Source organism: Anabas testudineus, chromosome 3, assembly GCF_900324465.2.
Source record: "Anabas testudineus chromosome 3, fAnaTes1.2, whole genome shotgun sequence".
NCBI lineage: Eukaryota > Metazoa > Chordata > Actinopteri > Anabantiformes > Anabantidae > Anabas > Anabas testudineus.
This window is the reverse complement of record NC_046612.1, coordinates 14,619,033-14,643,574: the sequence shown is the minus strand read 5'-3', so window position 1 is coordinate 14,643,574 and position 24,542 is coordinate 14,619,033. Positions and strand designations below refer to the sequence as shown.

The window sequence follows — 24,542 nt, the reverse complement described above, 5'->3', positions numbered from 1 at the left end:
AAGGATCATCACATTGAGGCATATGAAGTGGTGATATCTGCATATGATGATCTGATTAGATGATTTGAATGCTTTGGAATGTAAATCAGGAGTCACAAAGCAGCAGATGGCTGATGTTAAAGGCAAACTGTCAAATACTAAAAATATACTTACAAAAAAATGACTCACACCAACATGAAAACTAAATATTTCAATCACACGTCTGAAAGAAAGAAATCTATGTAGCTAATTAATATAGTAGTCCTGGCATTTTTATATTATAATTATTTCCATCATGAATTGTAATTAATTCACACCTATAAAACCAACTTTAATAAGACAGTTGTCGAGCCTTGCAGTGAAGTAAACCACCACAATTAAGTGACATTAAAGTGCTCAATCAGTTTAATTACCATCGATTGATTTTGGCAGAATGTCATGTTGCAATGAGTTGAGCTGTCACCTACATCAAAATCTGTCCAAGTTCCCAATATACAGTATTTTTTATATATGTAAGCGTCATGTGCAAATTGATGATGTGACCTGAGTGTGACGCTCAGGTCGCAAGGTCATAAGGCAATCAGAATCACTACGATTCATCAGGATCAGTATCAGCAGATCTTTATAAGATCTGAAGTGGTGGACAAATTAGAATGCATCCAATATTATTTTACATTTCTAAATTTGGATCAGAGCGGCCTATACATGATGTACTTCTGAACCCACTGCAATTTTCCAGTGTGCACAATTTCCAATGTCATCCAGATTAGAGAGACTCCATGACATCAGTGGGGTGCAGAGGTCACAGCTGCAACTCTATACACAGCGTTTCCTGTGTGCTACCATCTATACACTCCCTTTGCTATCTTTGAATCACTCCCAGGATGGCCCATATAGAACAGTAAACAACAAGAGGACAGCAGGACGTGGGACTTCCGCAGTAAGATACTTTTCTGACAAGCAAAACCTGTACGTTCCCTTCTTCTGCCTCTGCATCAGTGTTTTCAGTAGATGTGGCTTTGCATTAATTTCCTAGAAAGAACATCTTACAATTAAACGCCACAGATGGTTAACAGCATCATAAAAGAAAAAAAAAAACTTTTGCTCCCTGACAAACTAGAGTTAAAAAGAGAGGAAATCCAGAAAAATGATCAAGTGGACTGGAACACGACTCCAAATGATGACTGATGAACCTAAACTCAACATTTACTCTTTTTTTAAAAGTCTTTTTCACATTTTATTGCTCTGTTGCTTTTTGATGTTGTGCAGGTAGCGTACAGTTGGCGTTTCAAGCTTATTATTATTGTGGGCATGGATGGGTTGTTATTCAGATTCCAATTGTCTCGATTCGGTACCTTTAAATTTGCTAAAACTGCATTATTCCCCCACCATCAACTGTGAAGCATTGATTATATCACTATGCATTTGGTAGTTTGTTCCACCACTGTGGGACTCTGCACGCTCAGCAGCATCACAGCCAATATTCAAAGAACTGCTGAAAACACAACTCTCCCATAATATGCACTTGAATCTCAAAAAATAAATAAATGAATAAAAAGTTATAATCCTACCTTGCACTGACTTCTCATGAAACTGAACCATTTCTTTTTCTTCTTGTAGCACTTTGCTTTACTGTTTTCTCCTTGACTTTGTTTTTTTGCTTCCCCTTTCCCTCACTTGTTAAGTCGCTTTGGATAAAAGCATCTGCCAAAATGTAAATGAACAAGAACTCATTTTGTTAAATGATGTTGTTCTTTTAGCGACTGGTCAAATGCAGTGGTGTTTCTGTCTTTACTGTGTATGAACATCCATCTTTCTGCTAGATAGGAGAATATGAGCTAAAGTTTCATATCTTCATATATCCACATTTTAATGATTTTAATAACCTTTGGCATGTATTGTTAATCCATAAGAACAGTAATAGCCTCTCCACCTTTCATCAGACACAACAGCCACACAATGTAGCTCATTAGCTTTGTGTATTAAGACCTGAGCGCAGGTCATTCATCCTCTTGACCTTTTCTATTTTACTACAGGCTAAATTACTTTTAGCTTGCTCACAAATGTTCAGATGAGCCAGGAAATCGAATCACTTGTGTCACTGTGTTGCACTGTGTGTTATACAGTAGAACAATAAATGACCTGTGAAATCTCTTTTCAAAGCTGATGAATGCTGCACTGGAAATAACAATGGTTTCATTATAGCCACATTTTAACAAGAAATTTTATAAAAATCCTTTTTACAATATAACAATTATAATGATTTTTTTTTTATTATTTTAAATAGCTGCCAAATGATTAAATTGTTATTGGTAACCTTTCTTTTGATTTTCTTATATCACTAACAAGATAATATATGTTGTAAAAAATAAAAACAGATCAGACGTCATTGCCTCAGCAGACACTGTAAAGTAGTTTAAAATATAAACCTTTAACGTAACGACACACCTACATGTTAACTTGTTTTGTGTCTACTGTGTATGTCTGTGTGCGTCTACTTTATCTGACAACAATAGAATCCTCCGACATCTCACCTTCAGACAGTGTGAGTAATATGCACAAGGCTCAAAGAATAATGTTAAGGATGACTCTGCAATTCAGTGGCTTTTTGGTTCAGCAGTTTCTCTCCAGCACCCAAGGAACAACTTGTCAGTCCTTCCTTTGCATTTATGTATGGAAGCTTATGTAGTTTCCTTTAAATCATGCATTTGGTGTAAGCACGGTTCTTTATAGACTCCAGCAATAATAGCTGTCACATTAGTAGCTGCTAATGGTTCCATCCAATTTCACATTTAGGTTTTGTTCTGGACATAATGTCTGTAACCCATCTGTGCTGTAGATGTGAATGTATCTATGATTGTCTGTCAGTCACATTACAGACTGATCACCTCTCAAGGCTCGACCCACACTGTCGCCCTGTCATTCTGAGATGAAGGAAAAGTGGCATGTGGCTTAATTAACAAACTGACAAAATGTTACTAACAAAATAATCAGTAATAATATAATAATACATCATGTTGCATTTCTTCTTCAAATAAAAGTAGTATGCCATGGTGAAAAAGCATGTGTACTATTCAGTCCACGTGAAGGACGAACTTGCATCAGCCTCATCTTTATCCTCCTACTTCTCAGAAAATCAGCCTCGACTTCCTAGTGAGATATTAATGACCTCCAGTCCTGATACATTGTCAGTCATACAGGAATGGAAATCTGTCCTGGCCTCACGCAGCCGCACGTGTGATCGCACACGTCTCTTGTCTCAGCACTAGTTTCACTCTCTGAATGAAAGACACAGTTTATGTACTGTGCTGTATGTATCTCCTCTGTGTGTATGCATCTTCCACTTCACTTTTGATGGAGAGTTATTTAGAGCAGCTTTTTGTCCAGTGAGTTTCTTAGCCATCGATTAGGCTGGTGTATTGTGTTGGAGAATATATCCCATTGGGGCATGGTATATTGACACAGAACCAGACTTTTATTAAATGTCAGATGAAATCCGATAAACCTTCCTTCCTGCCCATTGTACCCATAAAAATACTTTTAGTGTGATGTGTAGTGATATTCATACAGAGTCTGATTACTGACTTTTATGATTTGGTGTTAAGAAAATACAAACCTTGTAATATTCTTTATGTAATGGATACAATGACCTTCTGCTCCATCACTTCACTTTTCAGAGTCACACAGGCTCCTCGGTTTCTGATCTGCGACCAGTTACAGTCATGATATTCCCTTGGATCAATGCAGAACTAGAAAGGTTCTGAATAAATAGTTGTGGAGTGGAGTGATACTTAATGATATCCATCAGGAATGCTGCTGTGCATCAGGAGAAAGAGGTACTCATTTGAATGTATACCAGACAGACAATGGAAGGTCATATCTAACCAAGGGCAGGTCACACTGCAGCAAAATAAATACATTCATAAGCTTGTGTTTATACTTGTAGTTTGTTCTGTGTGAATCGTGTATTTACTGCGGCTGAATGCAGTTTATAAAGCAAGTGCCACATTTTTTATATTGGCCACAGGATGAAAACATAATGGTAGCAATAATATTCAGCTAGGGGCTCAGAAAGTAAGAACATATGTGTAACCATAGTTTTTATTTATTTATTTATTTTTTTTGTTTTGAAGAAAATCTGTTGCAGTTACAATTACATCAAGCATACAGCAAACTATCAACACGAATGGCTTAACCTGGAGTGGCTGAGTCAGAAACCAGATCTCAATCCAATTTCAAATGTGGCTGAACTTGAAAGGGGCTGTTTACTGCATCACCATGCACCCTTTCCGAACACAAGCTGCTCTAAAAAGAATCAGCAAAACATCCACACAGAACAAAAACTGTAATTGTCATCTAAAGGTTAAATCCTTATATGATCTATTATTTTCTCAAATTAAAATCAGCCATGACTCAATATATTTCAAAAATAAAAGGAGAAAAAGGAGGAGGATGCATTTTATATGCATTTGTATTTTGATTTTGCCCTGGACAGAGAGTCGTTTACATTTAAGTGCTGATTTCCTGAAGATGTCTTTCATGTAGAGGGGTGGAATGGTTTAGCATGCGGGAGCAGCTCTCACATTTGAGAAAGTCACGTTCTTTTGCTGAGCAAACGACTACTTTTGGATTCAGTCCAGCTTGATTCATTTTAATAAATGAGATTTTAGTTCAATTCAAATATGTTAAAACAAATCAATGAATTCCACCCACGTACAATCAATTCATTTCAGATGTTTGAGATGGTGAAAGTGATATTTCACATATGAAAATTTCACGAGTAAGGATAATAACATGCATTATATATTAAAGACATCATAGTTCCATATTATCCCAGAAGAACCCAGAGTTTCAAAACCGACACCTCTTTACATTGAAGACTAGACTTAAAACTTTCCTTTTTTATAAAGCTTATAGTTAGAGATGGATCAGGTGACTCTGAACCATCTCTTAGTTATGCTGCAATAGATTAGTCTTCTGGGGGACCTCGACCGATACACTGAGCTCCTCTCCTCCCTCCCCTCTCCTATATCAACTCAAATGCCACCATTTCATGTCATCAACTTTGTCATTTCTCTCTCCTGTAGTTGTGTTTCCTCCTCTCTGTCTCCCTCTCTCCGTCCCCCTTTTGCAGTTATCCTCGGCCTTAGATAGCTGTTTATCTCCAGAGTGCAGTTAATGGCCCAACCGACCTGCCCAGTGTCTTTGCTGTTTATTGTTGACTGCTTTTGTTTTTTTTGTCCCTTTTTCCACTCACCCCAACCGGTCGAGGCAGATGGCCGCCCACTATGAGCCTGGTTCTGCTGGAGGTTTTTCTCTCTCCACTGTCTCCAAGTGCTGCTCAAGTAGGGTTGTTGGATTTTATAATAATTCTATGTACAGTTATATTTTGTGAAGTCTCAAACCTTAAACACTGTAAAGCGCCTTGAGCCTTTTGTTGTAATTTTGGTGATATACAAAAAAAATTGAATTGAATTGAATTGAATTGAATTGAAAAGTACTGCCTGTTGTGAGCGAGCTTTGCCAGCTTTGCTTGACAAAAGGTCGTAAAAAAGAACATTTGCAATTTGCAACAATCTGATTCCTTCAAACACATAGACAAATTAATAGTGTGCTAACATGGCCAGTTGTTTGCTGCCACATTATCATATGCCGCAAATATTTATGATAACACTTTTATACATCTATCCCTTCAAAATGTCAGCAAAGCTGCCGTCTGACTAAAAGGCTGCTCTCCGAGAAACCCTGTGATTTCATATCCGATATATAAAACATAAATGCCAGCGAGTGGCTGTAGCTTACGTCAATGAACTGAATGAAAAAGTGAGCATGATATTTTATCAATTAAAAAGGTATACATATTAAACAAACTGCAAATACTTTCATTATTTTTGTAGAATTTATATTGGTGTCATTGAGCATTTGCTATGATTTATTTCGTGGCAGCAATAAAACTCCATGTTCCAGCCTACAAATTTATTCTGTGAGGAATACTGAGGACGATTAATGCTGAAACGCCAGCAAGAAAACCCCAAAACATCACCTTCAAACATCTAATGCACAAAAAAATACATCTCTTGTGCAAAAGTGGAAACTTTTTCTAGTTACAATCTTCAAAAACAGATCCTTCTACAATCTACTGTAGGTAGAACTGTGCGACAGACTCTAACTTATTGAAAAATAAAAGATGGAAATGTCAAGACATGAATGATGTGTTTCAGGCAGAAGACACACAGCCTATAATTTACTGTTGTGAATAGTTGCTTTGATTGCAAATGTCTTCTGTGACTCCATGAAAAAAGCTCCGGCTCATCTTCAGCGTGCCAATTTAACAAAGACGATCTTTGAGGCTACTGTTGTCAGCCTTTCCACTGGTCTTGTGATGTTGCATCATTAGAGAACTGGCTGATTCTTAGTGATATCAATGCTGCTGTTCACACCAAAGTATGGCAAAGTGAACTGCTTCTTATGCTGCTACCGTCAGATGGGTTAATATAAAATATCTTGTTGATTTTGACAAATGCTTCCAAAACTTTCCAGTTATTTCTCTCTTTTTTACCATTTCTCTTGACTTTTTTGTGACAATACAGGTTTATTGAATCAGAAATTGGGGCAATTCATTTAAATTATAAGGTTGGTAACAGATATATATATATATATATATATATATATATATATATATATATATATATAAAATGTATGACTAAAATATTTTCCCCAAGTCTTCACAGACTACTTTACTTAATGAACTAGGAGGGTTAAAGGAATTATTCAAATGTTTCTGCTCTACTTGGCAATGGATAGTGAAAAGTAGAGAGAACTTTAGACAAAATAAACTAAAAACTTAAAGCCTGTGGCATTAACGACATAAAATACAGTTTCCGATGCCTTTTAATCCCACACTTTAAAACCCCAATGTATCTTTGGAATTAAATGTAAATGTGGATAATCATCTTACAGGGCTAGTCAGGTAATAGACACTAAGAAACATACCAGAATGCAAAAGACAAATCAGGTGCGGGGATGTGTCTGAGGTAGTTTTTTCCACTGGAAGGTGAAGTGGGGATTATGCTTAAGTTACTTTTTGTAAGACAGTGACCCCTGAAACCAAACTGAAGTGAAAGCACAGAGGATACACCTGAGTATACTGTATGTGATGTTCAGACCAAGGGATAATGTTAAAATTCTTAAAGTTGCTTAAATTTACATGGAATTGCCACAAATTCTTAAAGCACATTTCCACTAGTCTTCTCCTATTCTGTACTTTAAAAATATGTGGCTGCATTCAAAAACAAAATCCCAACATAGAGATAATGAATCTGTGAAATGAACATGAGTGGCAGAAAAGACAAAAAGTCAGTGCAGTAACAGTCACCCACAAAACACGGGCGTGTGTGTGATGCTGCTACGTGGCTTAAGTCAAGCTATAGTTGTTCTGAACCGTTCACAATGACAAGCAAGAATCTGCAGCATCCATGTTGTATTGTATAGTGGGAGTAACTGCTGAGGCTGACAACAGCAAAATGCTAATTCCACACGCTTCACAACAAGAATCTCAATCGAGTCAACACCCTTTGAATTTATTCTTTTTAAGTGAACTATCACTTAAGTGATCTCTACAATCGTGATAATCACATTATAAAAAAATATTATGATTCTATCCTATATAAAAATATGTGGCAGATTAGAAAATATAGCTGATATAATCTGTTTTTAATAGTAAATAACCAACTTATATAAATATATCTATTTCAAAATGCTCACCAAAGGGTGCACTCTCACACTCCTGTAAGTTACACTTCTGGGCGCTCTCAGGCTTCGGCTCATGGTCACACTGAGCTTCCTCCACTTCCTCATCTGTTTCAGCCTTGGTGTTAACACATTTGATGAGTCGATGCTGCACTCCCCCACCGCAAGAAGCTGAACACTGCAGAAAATGTTTTGAAGAATGTTTTTTTAATGTTTTACAGACAAACATGTTAATGCACTGGTTTTGTTGCTGAAAGTTTTCAATTGTACTTGATTACTTTCCACCTTTGATCAAAGGTGCTATGGACACTTTTTTGCTTCACTGTGTACAGATCACTGAGGTGATCTTGTGGAGGGATTAAAAGAAATCTATTAAAATCCCTGTCTTTGCAGACAGAACTCAAAGCCAAGTAACAGTTATACTTCTTAGTGTTCATCAGATTATTCTCAGAGGATTATCTACAGCTGTATGACTGCGTACGAACCATGGAGACCCTAAGAAGTGATAATGTAAATTTTAGAGATAGAAATGGTACTCACAGTGACAAAATACACCATCATCTGAGCATTATAAAAACCCTGGCTCAAGGTTTGACTGGTCAGTCATTTAGAGAAGTCAAGTCCTCATGACGTCGATCTACAACCCACTCACCATGTAGGAATATTCGCTGTAGTTTTGAATTCAATTTTAAGCTCTTTTGCTTGTAGCTTACCTGTCCCCAGGATCCAGTAAGCCACTGAGAACAAGGCTGGCTGTTACATGTTTGGATGATGCTGGGCTGAAGGGCTCTGTCACATTGATCCTCCTCTGGACAGGTGACTATACGTTGCTGCTCACCTCCTCCACACACCTCAGAGCACTGAACAACACACAATGAGAGTGATGAGAAATCAGTGAATAACCTACATACTTACATACAATAGGTACAAATAACCCTTGACTAATCTGAATGTTGAGTTTGCACAGTGGAGGAAACAGCATATGCTAGGATCTGGGAGTTAATTATTGTGGACAAAGGACCACACAGAATTTTTACATGACTCACCACTGCACTGCAGTTTGTATAGTATATTATAAATAGTATATTTTACATTACTGCCAAGACAATCAACTTTTTTCTAACTTCCACAAAATCCATTGGTTTTCATTCCTTGCAGTACAATATAAGAAATAGGCAGAAGCTTGGCACTTGCTAGACAATCCCTGAATTGAGACCATTTAATCTTTTTTGTTACGTAATTGTTGCACAGTGGTTCACTTGAGAGCACAGATTGTTCTGAAATGGCCCACTTGTTGAGTTCCCACTTGTGGCAAGCTGCAAAGCCTAAAACTGCTTGACAGCAGCCTTTTCACCAAATTTGTATAAATATACATGTACTGCATAGGATGGTTTGAAAAAAATCACAATAATAAAAAAGAAGGGGCATTTAGGTGCGTAACATTTGCATGATTGAAGCAGTGTTCAAAAGATACATACTTTGAGCAGATTTTCTCCTGTCCAGCATTTGACACAGACAAAGAATCACAAATGGACAAAATCAGAAAATAAAAATACAGTGTTACATGCAGTATATTGACACATACTGTACACATTTACTGTTTACCTTCCATTCGATCCTATTTAGACACACATTTTACAACAAAATCTTTTTCTGTTGATTTTATATTACTCACCAGGCCCCAAGAGGAGGTGTACCATTTGAGACATGACTGAGAGTTACAGGGCATTTGTGTTTGTGGCCTGGGGGACATGGCCCGGCAGTGGAAAGGTCGTAGGAGCCTTTGGTTTCGCATGTCAAAACACTGGACCTCTCGTAATTTGATTCCACCTTCACAATTTTTGGAGCACTGGGAAAAATGTGACATGAGTGCTTTTGAAACAACATGCACTTCTGGAGCTTCACTGAACTGAACACAGCTTTAAGTGATGGATGAGTAGCAAATGTCCTGGACAAAGGGTTGTTCCAGATGCCTTTGACTTACCATATCTGGATGACCCACAGTATGACCTGAAAGGCTAACAACTTCTAATATTTATAGAAAGAAATCTGTTCACCACAACTCTTATACTAAACTTTATATTTTATATTAAACGTTTCATAGAATATAAAACCACAAGACAGAATAACAACTCATCATTTTCACTTTTCCACAAAAGATTTAAGAGCTTATCAGTGTTCATATTTAGTATTTGCCACAGGTCTTCAGTCATACTAGGTCTGCTGTGAGGCTGTACGTAGGCACAGCGCTGCTTTGTGCTAAATATCAAATTCTGTGCTGAGTTCTTTTTAAAAGCAACAACAATATTTCTACCAGATTTTATGACAAACCATCCAATAGTTAGGAAGACATTTCACCTAAAAAACAAATGGCAACCTCATGCTGTATAAAGTGAGGGGGTCATCAAAGTCATTGGGATGTATGCTCTGTGGACCATGAATGTCAGTTTGATAGCAAATGTCATTTGACATGTCATTTTTATTTCCAGGACCAAAGTGGCATGGCTAAGATACGTAAAAGAAATGTAAATAAGACAAATCTAATGGCATATACTATGTATATACTATATACAAAACCTAGTCATATATTTTTTTAATTAATCTTTAAAAAACATATTAATTGATTGTTAGGAAAATATCATCTTACCTTATTCCATTCCCCAACTTTCCATGAAGAGCAGGGCCGCAGGTAACACTGTTGTGCTGGTGCTGGTCTCTTGGCCGGATCACAGTCAGCATCTGAGCCAGTGCTACAAGCTAATGTCCTCCAGATGGCACCAAGACCACAGGTGGTGGAGCACTACCCACAAATGTAGTAAAACATTAGATTACGATTATGTTATCTACAACATAGCAGGAGAACAAACAGAACAAATGGTCTGTTGACCACAAACATTACAAAAGCTACTTGAGTTAATACTGACTACCTCATAAATTGACATTAGCTGTGTTAGCTCTGGGCCAAAAATATTAAGTTTGTGCAGGCACCAATACCAGATGCTGCTTCTGCAAAGTAGATATAGATGGAAATATTGAGACACAGCAGTACAACACCAGCATGTGTGAATCAATGCAGACTCACAGCACTCCAGTTGCCGGTGACCCAATAGGCCGTGGTGGCCTGTGTGGAGGGTGAGGTTGGGACAGATGTTGGCACTGGAAGTGGAACAGCTGGATGAGTTGGTAAGATGGGCACCGTGGAAGGTGTCAGTTCTTGTAATGAGCTGTACTGAGGGGTGGCTGCTGAATTTGCTGGAAGCTGGTAAGAAGGATCACTGTTGCTGTTCTTCCTCATCGAGGGAATGAATATTTCATTGTCATCAAAATCTGCTGCATCAAACGAAGTTGTCTGGGATGTGGAATCTGTTCCAGTTCTTTGAGTGAAGACAGGTTTTGTAGGTATCTGTTGCATTGTAGATGGCAGGAAATCAGCTGGAGGAGCCTGAGTGGCTCCCTCCAATTTTTTAGGAGGTATCTTTTTTGTTCCAGTTAACAATGTTAAGTCAGAGGCTTCTTGGCTACCTGAGATTTGCAAATAGGACACGGAGAAGGGAGTGGATTTCTCGGAAATGGGAACTGAGGTTGTACTGAGGTCATAGTCTACAACTTTGTGGTCTGCAGAGACGTCTGGACCTAGTGTATTTTGTTCATTGTAACTGTACTCGTAATCATCGTACATCTCATTTACTGTTTTAGAGACAATGGTATTACTAGTGGTTTGATGTTGAGGAGTGGGAGCAGCATGTTTTGAAGTCACTCTCATATTTTCAGACTGACTTTCCTCCTCAGTAAATCTGTGATCATTATTCTCAGCGTCCTCCCCATACTGTCCCACTTTCACATCTGGCCCAGGCTCCTTTGTGGTAAAAACCAGACTAGGTATTGTGCTAATGTTTTCAGGCCACCACCGATTATCATGTCTCTCTTTTACCGTTTGTGAATGCTGAGTTGTGGACAATGGTGGGGAGTCAGTGGTAGACACAGGCAGAAGATAATCCTCAGAAAGAAAGTCATCCACAATTTCAGAACTTGTCTGCATAGACTCCTTTGTTGCTGCAATCCCACTGCCCTTCACACTGTCCATATTTGTGTTCTGGGCCTCTTCAGTTTTCAAAGTGTTGGCAGTGGCCTTTGAAACTGTACAAATGGCTGAAGTAGCTGTAGGAGCTCTTGTAGTTTCTATGAAGGCATTTTCTTTCATACTTTGGCTTGGCTTATCCTCCCGTGGAGCATTAAATCTGTCCCCTGGATCTTTTCCATCAGTCTCAAAGTCATCCGACAAGTCTTCATGGAAAATGATAAAGTTATAGTCATAGTAAAAATCATCAACTTGAACACTGTTGTGGTCTATGTTTTCAGCGTTTTTATTATCATAATCTCCCTCGGCAATGTTATTGACACTATTATGATTTACTGGTTGAGCCCTGGTGCTGCTGTATTTAGGAGGAGGTTTGGCTTCAGGTAAAGAGCTAATTTCATTGAGGACTTCTTTGCTTGACCAGCCGCTTCCAGACCATTCAGTGTCTCCAAAATTATCCACGATCCTTGGACAGTCCTGAAGGTGACAGGTAGAGACAACCGAGGGTTTCTTTTGGGGATCACAGTCAACACCTGTGTTTCTAGAGCAGGTTACGTTACGGCGACGTACTCCATTTCCACAAGTAAGTGAACACTGCAGGACAAAACACAGGGAACGAGGCATAAGAAGTTTCATTGGTAAGTGAATAATTAATTGGTCATTACATTTATAATGTGCTTTAATCATTACCAAAAAGACACTATATATCAAACAAATTGATCTTATTGTAAAAACCTAACAGACAAGACTTTGACAATCAAAAGTGTAACCAACAAATTTATAAATTAGACGACTCTCGACTTTCATTCCAATCCAAAATGGCAGACTGACCAGCAGAAGCTCAATATTGCCTTCAAACTATGCCTAAGTTTAAAATCATGTAGCAATTGAGTTTCTAGCATTTGTATTTTGAAAAAGAGATTCTTGTAAAGATTCTTCCAAAATCAACAAATGGACTGTACTCAAAAATAAGAGCATTACTTAAATTTACATTTCTTTCTGAAACTGCACAGCTGTTAACAAATAAAAAACCTCATGTTTTGACTCAGACTCACCTTTGACCAGCTACCAGTGGTCCAGTCTGCAGGGCAGGGGATGTGTGTGTTGCAGGGGGACAGTGACTCAGGCTTGGGTATGTGTTCGCAGTCACTGGGCTGCAGAGCTTTTTGCTCCTCCACACTTACTGCCTGGACACAGAGCACTGCCCTTTTAGACAGGCCTGAGCTGCCACAGCTGGCTGAGCATTTCTGCCACTCACCAACCCACCATCTATACAAAGAGATAAATGATGTAACAATCAGACGTGTCCTTTCCTCATTAAAATGGCTACTACACCAATACTTATTGGAAACACAGTTTTCCCATTACTCTATTACAATTATCAAATCATCATCTCAGTTACATTTTTGAAGCTGTACAAAATTAACTTCGGTAGCTCGGATTATTTGTTTCCTTGTAAATATAATGTGTTTCTTTATTTAGTGCGAGTATGTGCCTGGAAATACAGAGGGTGTCATTTTGTAAATAACTCACAGGGCCGGACATGGATCCTTGTTACAGCTCGTCTGGTTATTGTCAGGTTGGGTTAAGGGATCACAGAACTGTTCCTCCACTATACCGGTTGTCTTTTCCACACAGTGAACAATCTTCCTCTGAAAACCTAGAATAACAAAGAAAGGAAATACTTTTAGTGAAGCACTAGTGATGACATTTGACAAAAATACTGTATAGACAGTATTAACACCATCAAAATGTTTATTAAGCCATCACGCCTGCAACAGCCAGGGCCAGAGGCAAAATGTTTCAGTCCATGTGTTCCTTCATTTGTATCGCCACCCAATTCTTATGAGTCAGATTACTGGTTAACAGAGGCAAACAACCACAATGCAGTAATTCTAGGTAGTTTCTGATTCACACCAAATGTTTCAAAGCACTAGAATTGAATTCAGATTTGAATTCTCATGGCCTGGTGAATTTTGACAGGGTCATCTGAGTTAAATTAACAAAAAAGTCATGTGTGAGCTGGAGAGATCTGTGAGCATGCAGAAGCAGCAGCCTAAGATCAAGAAAAAAGAAAAGTTTGATCACCGGCACAGGAGCAGAGCAAATCTGAGCACATTATGAGTGTGAGAATATAACAAAGTCTGAACATGAAATGACTAAAATATGCTTTCAAATTCAAAAACGATGCTCTTGAGTTAAGTCAGGAATTAAATCCCTTACTCTCACCTCTCAGTGCCCACTGATCAGACTCTGCTGAGGACCACCGTGCATGCCTGACAATCATAGTCAGAGTCAGATGCAGGAAATGTTGTAATAGGGATTTAAATTAGCTTGTACAGCACGGATGTATCTGTTTGGGTGGTTGGAAATCCAATTGAATTAACATACAGGAAAGTGAAAGGAAGTGTTTTCCAAAGAAAATGTTAATATTGTTTACTTGCAGGAACATTTGGACTCATTCTTGTAAAGAAGCTTTTGTCAGTATTGCATTACATTTCTTTGGAAGGTGTTTTTGAAAGTCCATTCAAAGCAAGAGCAAAAACTACTGTAGTTCATCCAGCATTTGAGAAGTATCTGTTTCAAACAACAACTCATAGTAGATGCAGAAGACAGAGAAATGTCTTAAAAGGAAAAGGACACAGAAGCCAAAGCCAAGAGTTTACAGAGATGAATTCAAAATCACAAACTGTCTAAATAGCATCTCTACACTCATGCAATAATATGTACTCACTGCAATATTGCCACAGTGCAGGTCTGTTTAAAAAGTTGAAACTGCTGCTTGGTTAATGCAAACAACTCTGCTGCACTGCTGTGAAAACTACAGCTGCTGCATCATACGTTAATAAGCACCGCCTCCAAACCTGAAAGCCACCTTTCTTGGTTCCAAAGCTATTTCCACCAACATACACAAATGTTTCAGCTTTTGTACTGAAGTCACAACGACTCACATACTGAACAACACGATACTGTCAGTGCCGGGTTCCATTGCTAATTTTCAAAGTTGGCAGAAAGGCAAAAAATGCTGGTCTCTGAAACATAATCACTGGATTCAAACACTGCATAACACAGTCAATAGTATTTTGTGTTTCTTGCTTTTTTTCTAAATTAATGCAGACATTGGGTTGAATATGTAATAACCAGCTTGATTCAAGCTGTACACGTGTTTAACATGTTAACATGTTACTGTCGCGTATGATGTGCAGCAACTTTATTAGAAATCAGAAAAAAGAGGCTATGATGAAAAACAATTGCAAATTTTGCCTAGTCAGCAGTAAACTGGATGATGTGATGACAAATCAATCTTACATGCTAATTTTCATTTAGAAAATGTGGGAAGAGCTACGTCACCGACTACATGCTAGACTCGATCTGATCAAATACAACACGTTTCCACTGAGCTATTAACGTTGAAAATTAAATGCTAGATTCAAAAAAGGTTTACTGCTCAGCAGCGTGGGACCTGCTTTCAAATCCTATCTTAATCCATTAGGACAAACCAATAGTTTCATTGTTTTTCTTTCACGCTGTAAAGCTCCTTACTGATCTTCAAGGTCCATCACCCAGGCCTTATCAAAGAGAACCAAACACAACACTGAAAGTCACCTCAAGGAGTGTTGACTTGATAAATACCTAATGTAGAGTTGTAGACAGTGTAATAGAAATGTGTTTGGTGTTGACGTGTGAAGCTCCACTAATGCCTAATTACTGACACTTTCTGTTTTTTTGCTGCAAAAACAAATGAGCTAGAAAATCATTCAATTCGTAAAAGAAAAAAATCAGAACAATTAAAAAACTTAAAATAAATGCCTAAAGTGGTAAGAAACTGTAGACGATCTGTAGACTATAGATTCTCTATAGCATGGGTACATGAGTTGGCTCTTTGATGTGTCTCTTACCTGTTCCACAGGTAACACTGCATTGAGTCCATGAACCATATTTCCAGAAGAAAACAGGAGATGCTGTGGTACCTCTTTCCTCTGCTACATTTTGACTGATCGTGTACTCATAACGCACTCCTGGATTGGACTCCTGAAAGAGAAGCTGGAAAAAAAAAGACAAAAAACAAAAAAGAGGCTGAAGAAAACAAATTCTAAATAGAAAAATACAAAATAGAAAAAATGCGTTCAGCTATTTTGCTGCTTTAAAGCCACTAAAACAATTTGAAACAGGGTTTAGTTTAGTTTTTCTGTTGATAACCCGCCTCATGATTGTCTCCGTTTATAACTAGGTAGTAAATTGTCTACATATAGTTGTTCTTTTCAAAACCCAGAAGTCAAAATTAGACTCACAATTTTTGACAGAAATGTATACATCTTAAGGTTGTTTCTGCATTTCTCTGAGAAAAAGTACAAGACATGATGATGTTATTATGTGGTAAACCTACCTGAATCCACAGTGGCTCCATGGTGGGCCCAGGAGCCACCAGGTTTTCCAGGTGTCCCATCCTTACATAGGTGAAAACTGTCCCAGCTGCTTTGTACTCTCCATTCCACTGGATCGTCCAGCCGCCGTTCAGGAAATATTTGTTGGAGGTGTCACTCCGTAATGCCAAAAAATTGCCAGCTTCAACCACCTCCTCAATCCGGATATCCCAAGCTCCTTCTGGGATCAATCCGATGTCTACGTAGCCTAAAGGACATTGCATTTTAAGTAAGTGAAATGAAAACAAACCAAAACATTAATAGATTAATAAATAACCTGACACATATGTAACAAATAGAGTAAAAGAAGCAGGAATATGTTTCCTTGCACTGCTTTAGGTTTCTGGTTATTTACCAAACAGAAAGCAGAGCGATGTTCTGTCATCCACAAAATGTATCTGTCACTTTAAATGATGGTAAAATTACTAAACATTGACGTTTTGGGAAATGTAGCATGAAAGATAATTATTGTTTTTGTTTGGTTTGTGATTACTTTGGTGAATGGTGGTTAACCAACTCAGTAACTGGGATACTAACAATATTGTGTGATTATAATGTTGTTGATAACAAGACAAGACTGACAGAACTCTGAGCTTTCACAAATTAAATAGATGTCTTTTTTTGTTTGTTTGTTTTTTGTTTTGTTTTGTTTTTCAGTAATAATGAAACAATTTTCATTAACTTTGCATGATTGCATTTATAAGCAGGACATGAACACTTACTAAGTTACAACATACAATGATGCAGAAGTGGAGGGAGGTGTATGATAATAACAACAGTAGTGTAATGTGCAGTACAGAGTGTACATAGTTGTAATAATATCAAATATTTCTGCATAGGAGAGTCTATAATTGTTGACAAATATTGTACATCACTTAAACATGTCCATTCACCAACATCGTGGTGTTTTATTAACAATTTATTACATGTGTATTTCTGTAGGATTTATCTGACCAGCAGTGAGCTCATGTTTTTTTATTTATCCAAACTAAATTATTTATGCACATCTGACAGCTGAGATGTTGCACATCTTGTTTGATTGCTGCCTCCTCAAAATACTGCTGGAGAAACAGAAATGTCTTTAGGGAACTCAGCCATTATTAATGTGATTATTTACATGTCTGTTTTTCTGACATTTCAAAATGTCTTCTGTGAAAAATAATATTTTTTAATCCAAAATGAATCTTAAACTTACCAAGTCCTTCACTCTCCTCAAATGTTCTTCTCACAGTTGTACATGTGGAGCCATTACCATGACACACCCCGCAGCGATCCTCTATAGCAGTGGAGTCGATCATGTAGTCACAACCTATTTTCTGCAACACAGAGTATAATATATTCAAAAGTATATTCTACATCACATTATGTAGAATAATATGCAGTGATTAGACAACAAAGGCAACATTATCCTGCAATTTGGGGACCGAATATCTCTAATTATTTCCTTCTTAAGATATTTAGATCAAAGCCACATTATCAAATATATCATCCGGATAAATACTTGATGACTCTGAGTACATCACTTTGTCAGAGCCGTGAAAACTGAGCACTGAGCAATGCACAGTACCTTTGACTTGTTTAGATATGGCAGGTTTATAGAGGATTATTTTCTGTTATATCAACTTGAACTTATGCAAGGTAACTATTCAAGCTATCAAATAAATGTCATGGAGTAAAAAGTACAACGTGTTCCTGTAAAGTGTAGAAGTGTTTTTAGCAGAAAATGGAAACACACAAACAGAGTACACGCACCTTAAAAACTGTTCTGATTTACTTTTCACCAATAACATAAGTCCCACTACACCATAATACACAAATACAGAACCCTAAGTAAATGACTGACTAGGACTAAATAGACTGGATGATCAATTGAGAAATATGGTGTTAATGTTGCAGTGATTCTGCAAAACAAAGGTGAAGGTAAAGCAGAAAACATGTGACTGACAGAAATGTCATAAAATGTCATGATGTGACATGTCACAGGCCAGAGGCAGTGATTGCCGTCCACTCAGTACCCAAAACGTGTCCGTATCAGTTACATGGCATTTTGGCCCTGGGTGATAGGCAGGCTGTTATCTTGAGAGACCATAGCAATCACATTTTTCTATCAACAAGCTCATTTTCATGCTAAATGTCAAATGTACAACACCCGCCTGCAGAGAAAGGAAGGTGAGGGTCACACATTACTATGAAAACATTGCAGGGACATGAACAGAAACACCAGAATTGAATCAATCCTGTTTGAAAACAGAGAATTTGTGGTATGGTTATAACAATACTGATACCTTACAGATGCCATTAATACACATATCTCTGCTCTTGTTTCCTTCGTGGCACGGCGTCCCATCGATGACAGCGTCTCGCATCTTCTCTGAAAAGTGTTCATTCAGTGGATGGCAGTGCAGCTCACATGGGTTTCCTTAAAAAAAAAAAAGAAAGACATTTGTGTTAAGCAACATGTCCAGAATAATAATATCCAACTTAAATACAACCTGCTCACCTCTGTTGATGACTGCTTCCCACTTGTAAAACTTGCCCTTGTACGGGATGGCGTTAAAGTGCCCACACTGGATGTCTCTGAAGGACGGCAGGCTATGAGGACACGGTTTGGTGTTGCAGGTCTTGTACCGCTGCCGCTCTCCCAGACAATACCTCCCTCTGTTCTTAGGTCTGGAAGATAGTGAAACAACATTATGAGAGGAGACGTGTCAGATTAGTTTTTAAGCTAACATTTGAATTGATGCAAGGCTTTCTTTCATCAGGTCACCAACGATTGATGTCTTGCTTACACAGACAAGCCAGAACAGTGCGATGACTAAGATGCCATTCTTGAACAACTATTCACCTTTTGCAGTGTCACTGTGATGCCTGTGAATAGCTCCATTGTGCGACTGGCACAGTAAAGGCTGAGCTAATTATTCCCAAGGTACTAAACCGGAGACTCCCTGAGAAAACATTTAGTTCTCACTGCAGTAGAGTGACTGATGGTGGAATTTCAAGGCCAATAAAAATCAATATTTGGAAAAATAAGATTAACAATAAGATTAAAAAACATTTGTCGTTGACAAAATGTCAATTATAAAAAAGATCAGTGGCTGTTACATGCTGTACAGACAGTGAAGCCTTTGAGACAAGTGTTTTTTTGTTGTTGTTTTGTTTTTTGGGGCTGTTTAAATACAACTTGACTTGATTTGATTTGATACTCTGCTGATTACAGACTAACGTGTCTCAGTCTCTCATGCAAAGCGTGTAAATTTGGTGAAAAGTTTAGTTTTTATAAAACTAAACTAACTAAATCCATTTTTGTAGGGAATGTGCCTGGTACCACGATGCATTTTGTATTACAATAAAAAAGGGATGCTGACGATAAATGGAAACGACAAGTGGCAAAGACTGAACATATACCACTGTGCCAAGTCAATGGGGTTTCTTTCCTAAAAATATCTGAGAAACAGCATCAGGTTTTCCACTAAAATATCAGATCTTGCTGTGCAACATCCTGTTTTGTGTCAACAAAATAGCAAGTTGTTATGATGGGCACTGATTCTGTGAGTGGTTGGGAAATGATGAGCATGCACAGGGAAAATGATGTTGGGCATAAAAGGTAAACGGTAAATTGTAAAGAGACTGATTCATACCACCCAAGTTACCAACAGCAGACAGATGACACCAACTACTGTTAGGTTACCAACAGCAACAAGGTGAACCCTGGAAAAACTGATGCATCTTTGTAAGGAATGATTTGAAGAATTTTGGAGGATCACAATTGTGACAGGATTTAACCTTCCTCCGGAGGGACCAACACTGCCCCGGTCGAAAAAACAATACCATCACAGAGCAGCATGCATGTTTTGCTTGTTTGTCGCACAAATAACAAGAAGCAAAAACAATATTTCAAGTAAATGGACATCACATCAGCCTTTCTGGAGTCCTGAAGTCCTCAAACAGACGCACGACATTAGACTGTGAACAGATCCTGACGACTGCATCGTGAGCTATTCATTCTGTAGCTAAACACTGAGGTATTTCACTCTGTACTTTTCATTTACCCAAGCTGCTTTTTGTTTGTTGTGAGTGCTTTGTTGGTTAAAAACAGGACTCTGGAGTTGAATGTGGGTCTACATTTTGTCAGTCCCCCCCAACCATCTCCCAGCGACACGCTAACAAATGTAGCTTTTCATTCATTCAAAAAATATGTTGCATCAAAACAGAGTCCTGATATGATTATGTTTACTACAGAAATGGAATTGTGTTTGCAGCTTAGTTGTGTAAACTAATCTAAACAGGCTGATCTCTCCACGGTCATTCAAGGAGACTAGAAAATATAACTATTCAGCAAAGATAAACATTATATTTTAGCCATAATCCTATAAACAAGATTTCATATATTTACAGTGGCTATTAAACATTAGTAAGGATGAAACTTTAATATAAGTGATAAGATGTTTTTTTCTGTTATTATCTTGGTGATATTCTCCCCAGATAAGTAAAAAGGGTTAAAAACAAGAAAACTCACACTGGGTTGTCACAGTCTCTTTGGGCACCCTGGATGCCGCCTCCACATGTCCTTGAACAGGCCGACCACTCACTCCAGGGAGCCCAGCCACCACTTACACTCTCAGGGTGATATCCAGCTGCTACACACTCCCCACTGAAACACCACTGATACAAAAACATTAAATAATTAAACATATACGGTAAATTTTATGATTGCAAAGGATGTTAAAGTAGCAGCGTTGTCTAAGTCCGTGCTCACTTTGAGAGCATGGAGGAGAAATGAAGAGGCAGAACTGTTACACCAGGAGAGCAGGACAGGGCCGAGGAAGGCCAACAGCACAGCAGCTGGACCAGTATCTGCTCTTTTGTCTCTAAGTAGGAACAGGAGGAGCACAGTGTAATGACCTCCAGCAGGCTACTGGCGAGCATGTTTCTGACCACAATAAGCTACTGAGTTCATCCCATGTTTATTCATCATGGTGTGCTGAACACAGATTTCCCATTGAATAATCTGTTCATCAGGATCTGATGTGTTATTTAAGTGTTCCCTGAATAGTGTATTTTCTTTGTTAAAGTTTAGTCATTTATTGTTTCACCCTTTTTAATGCAGGTTTTCCTGCAGTGTTTTTGGTGGAGGAGGCAAATTTTACCTTATTTGTTGACCTATAATGAGATAAAACATTAAGACCAACAAATTGATGTGTAATAGTATTTAATGAGGTGGCGTTTGTTTTTAGTTTGTTGCTAAATTAATCACGAGACAAGATGCTTTTAAATTATAACCTCGGCTAAGAAGCGCCCGGGCACAAATGCAGGAAACTGTTAATTTCTTTGCCAGAAAAAAAAAAACAGAAAACAAAACAACATTTAAAAAACATTAAGGTTCAATTTCAATTTAATGTATGGGGTTACATTAATCAGTCATTAGCGGCTTCCACCTTGTGCCAGAAGCTCATTTCTAGTAACATTTTCTGGAAATGAGGTTTATAATTGGAATATTTGCCCTTTTTTACTGATTACAAGACATCGGCTGGTCAACAGCTGTCTGGCTTTTTGCATCTTCCCTGATAACTGTCTGGATGGTCTTTGACATCTTTGGCACAGATGTCTTTTGGTCCATCTGACATAACCTCGGTCTCTGGCTTCCTCCTAGTGTAATAGAGCTTCAGGTTGCAGCAGACTGCAACTTTTTAAAGAGACATTAGTTTTCCAAAGTAGTTGTGAGCCCACATTGCTCAGTGTCTTGTGCAACACGGCCTGAGGACTCAAAGCTCAAGCATTTTCACAAGTTGTTTCCACCCATGGCCCTTACCCACTAAGATTTACCCGGAACCTCTGAATCTTTCCACTGTATTATGTCGTCTAGATGGTGAAAGAACTAAATTCTTTCCAGTGTTGCACTGAGCAGTATTAGTTTAGAGCTTACCGCTTCTCTTACAAAGTGTGACACAATGTAGTGAGCCATCACCCATCTTTACCCTTATCTGTTATCAACCAGTAGATTAGTAGATTAACCAGTAGATTAAGAATCACCCAGACTGATGATACTTGAAAACTTTTTTTGTGTTCATTCAGTTATCATGTCATTTGAAGCAGAAAGAAACCCTCTGTTTTAAAAATCAAACACTGATGGTTGTCAACAACTAAATCAGGATTCTCATCACAATCCTTACGTCTCGTTCCTTTGACGGTCAAATCATTACTCACCTTGTTCTCACCACAACTGGTACCATCCACAGCCCCATCCAGCTTTGAGTGACAGGTTGCTCCCACAGTGCACCACAGAGTGCTGCAGACATCCTAAAGAAACAGAGGGAGATTAATGACTTACTTCTGTGGCCTGTCTGTATTTAAAACATGTTGTTTAGTATTTATCTACTTAGATTAAGGTTTTTTAAGTACACAGTCACAGATATTTGATATATAAGACAAATGCAAATGCCTTTTCCCCCCACTTGTCTTTACAGTAAATAGACGTAAATACTGTATTACCACATGAAATGCCATACTACATTATATTCATGACTCTCCTACAATTTATTCTATTTGCTGAACAAAAAACTTTTAGAGATCACATTGCGTTAAAGTTTAAAGTGAAACTCTGTAGTTTTACTGGGGGTTATGTGCTAGATTGTTCCTTGAAGACTTGCAACATGGTCTCCAGAGCCCGGCCAATAAACAGCGAATCTCCCACAAAATGCATCATGTCATCTCTGCTCTTCTGTATTTGTATAAACTAACCAAATGCGATATAATGGACGAATTAGTGAGTTTTAGAGGTACATGAGATGATAGTCATGACTGATCAACATACTGCAACTTAAAAAGACATTTAATGTCACACATGTGTTGTCAGATTTGATCATGTTTTGTCTTGCAGTGTACTGAATATATAATCTCAGAGCCACCAGAGAACTCAGAATGTAAAAGTAACAATAACAAATATGAATAATAGAAACACAAGGGAGGAGATGTTCATAATGGTGAAAACTGAAAGTGTATTTGACCCAAAAAAGTCAAACGTGTGTTAATTAATGCACACATTCTGACTCGCAAATACATATTGATTCTCAATTCTTCTAAAAAGAAAAGAAAAGGTCACGGTGCCAAATCTTCAAGCTGCACAGGAATTTTGAAAGACTTGTGCCTCCAAAACAGATCATAGAGCCCACAACAGGATCAGATTCTCCTGAGCGGATACCTTGCCCGGACATGCTCCTCTGGCTGCACACCTCATGTTTAAAGCTCAGTCACAAAAGCAGCTCCAGTATTACCAGGACAAAGAAACTAGATAATTTCTGATTAGATCTAAAATATTCTGTCTTGGGTATCTCAATACTGTAACTTCAACAACATTTTTGAAGGATTTTACTTTACAGCAGTAGAACTATGTACAGTATTTGTACATAGAGTAAAAACGCTTTGCAAATATTTTGTGAGAAAAAAAGTGCATCCAATGCATCAGTTAGGCCTCAAGGATACACACAGTAACTGTAGGTGAGAAACACTGAGCTCGAACATACTGTAAATAATTAGTTTTAACTTAAACTGGAAGTAGCTGGTGACAGTGCTACAGAAGAAACTTAATATTTTCAACTCAAACTGTGTGACTTTTATGACTGGACTGGACCTCCAGCCAAACTAGTGTTGTAAATCTGTAAACATCTCACAGCTGTAAAACCAGCAACAAATTGTATTTATGGAGACTCTGTGTTGGTACAAGTTATATACTGTGTGCGTGTGTGTGGTCTGGATCTGTCCAAGCTTCATTGCTCTAGCCTGATGTAACGTTCTTATGCTACACACTAAAAACAACAAAGACCTCCCTAAAGGAGCCAGTCTACATTATGTCAAACCCCGTGACAAAAAACGTTTGTGCAGCAAATCCATAGATCAAACTAAGTCAGTGAGCTTGAATACTGACACTGGTTCAAGTCTTGTTAATCATATGCTTGTTAATCACCTCAGTCACTGTAATTACCTCGTGTATGTGTGACCCATGTTAATAAGTGCAGCCACAGTAAGATGTGTGCTTGGCTTCTACAGCAGTGGACATAAATCCAGCTCGTGTCATGATGAATACAGAGAGAAATGGTTTCTGTGGTATGAAAATACAGACTACAGTCTGTCTGCTGCTGATGACCTTAGAAAAACACATGTGGCTATTCAAGTTCCAGTATAATCCATCAGTCCTGTCCTGTGTGTTTATTGAATGAGGGAACAGCTTCAGAAATCCCCTCCTCCCACTACTTTTTAATGTCAGATAAAGGGGGTCTGTAACTTTCCCAAACAAACAATCAGACTTTCGCACCCAT

The 24,542-nt window shown here is 38.1% G+C and overlaps 1 protein-coding gene across 4 annotated transcripts in view; it reads right to left on the bottom strand.

The window, feature by feature from the left end:
- The window catches only part of LOC113174803 (A disintegrin and metalloproteinase with thrombospondin motifs 7), a 55,371-nt gene that overhangs the window by 2,649 nt on the left and 28,180 nt on the right, over positions 1 to 24,542 (bottom strand). For 2 of the 4 annotated variants that reach the window (XM_026378941.1, XM_026378942.1), the window contains exons 10-23: positions 22,435 to 22,527; positions 20,747 to 20,892; positions 18,731 to 18,900; positions 18,516 to 18,649; positions 17,426 to 17,546; positions 16,194 to 16,438; positions 15,706 to 15,850; positions 13,340 to 13,466; positions 12,862 to 13,075; positions 10,811 to 12,400; positions 10,376 to 10,528; positions 9,404 to 9,577; positions 8,442 to 8,588; positions 7,744 to 7,906 (exon numbers count right to left, since the gene is read on the bottom strand). In XM_026378941.1, coding sequence (XP_026234726.1) covers positions 7,744 to 7,906; positions 8,442 to 8,588; positions 9,404 to 9,577; positions 10,376 to 10,528; positions 10,811 to 12,400; positions 12,862 to 13,075; positions 13,340 to 13,466; positions 15,706 to 15,850; positions 16,194 to 16,438; positions 17,426 to 17,546; positions 18,516 to 18,649; positions 18,731 to 18,900; positions 20,747 to 20,892; positions 22,435 to 22,527 — 3,622 coding nt within the window. Of the gene's footprint in view, positions 1 to 7,743; positions 7,907 to 8,441; positions 8,589 to 9,206; positions 9,224 to 9,317; positions 9,578 to 10,375; positions 10,529 to 10,810; positions 12,401 to 12,861; positions 13,076 to 13,339; positions 13,467 to 15,705; positions 15,851 to 16,193; positions 16,439 to 17,425; positions 17,547 to 18,515; positions 18,650 to 18,730; positions 18,901 to 20,746; positions 20,893 to 22,434; positions 22,528 to 24,542 lie in introns of those variants that run through there. The other 2 variants (XM_026378945.1, XM_026378944.1) reach the window with 2 other exon arrangements.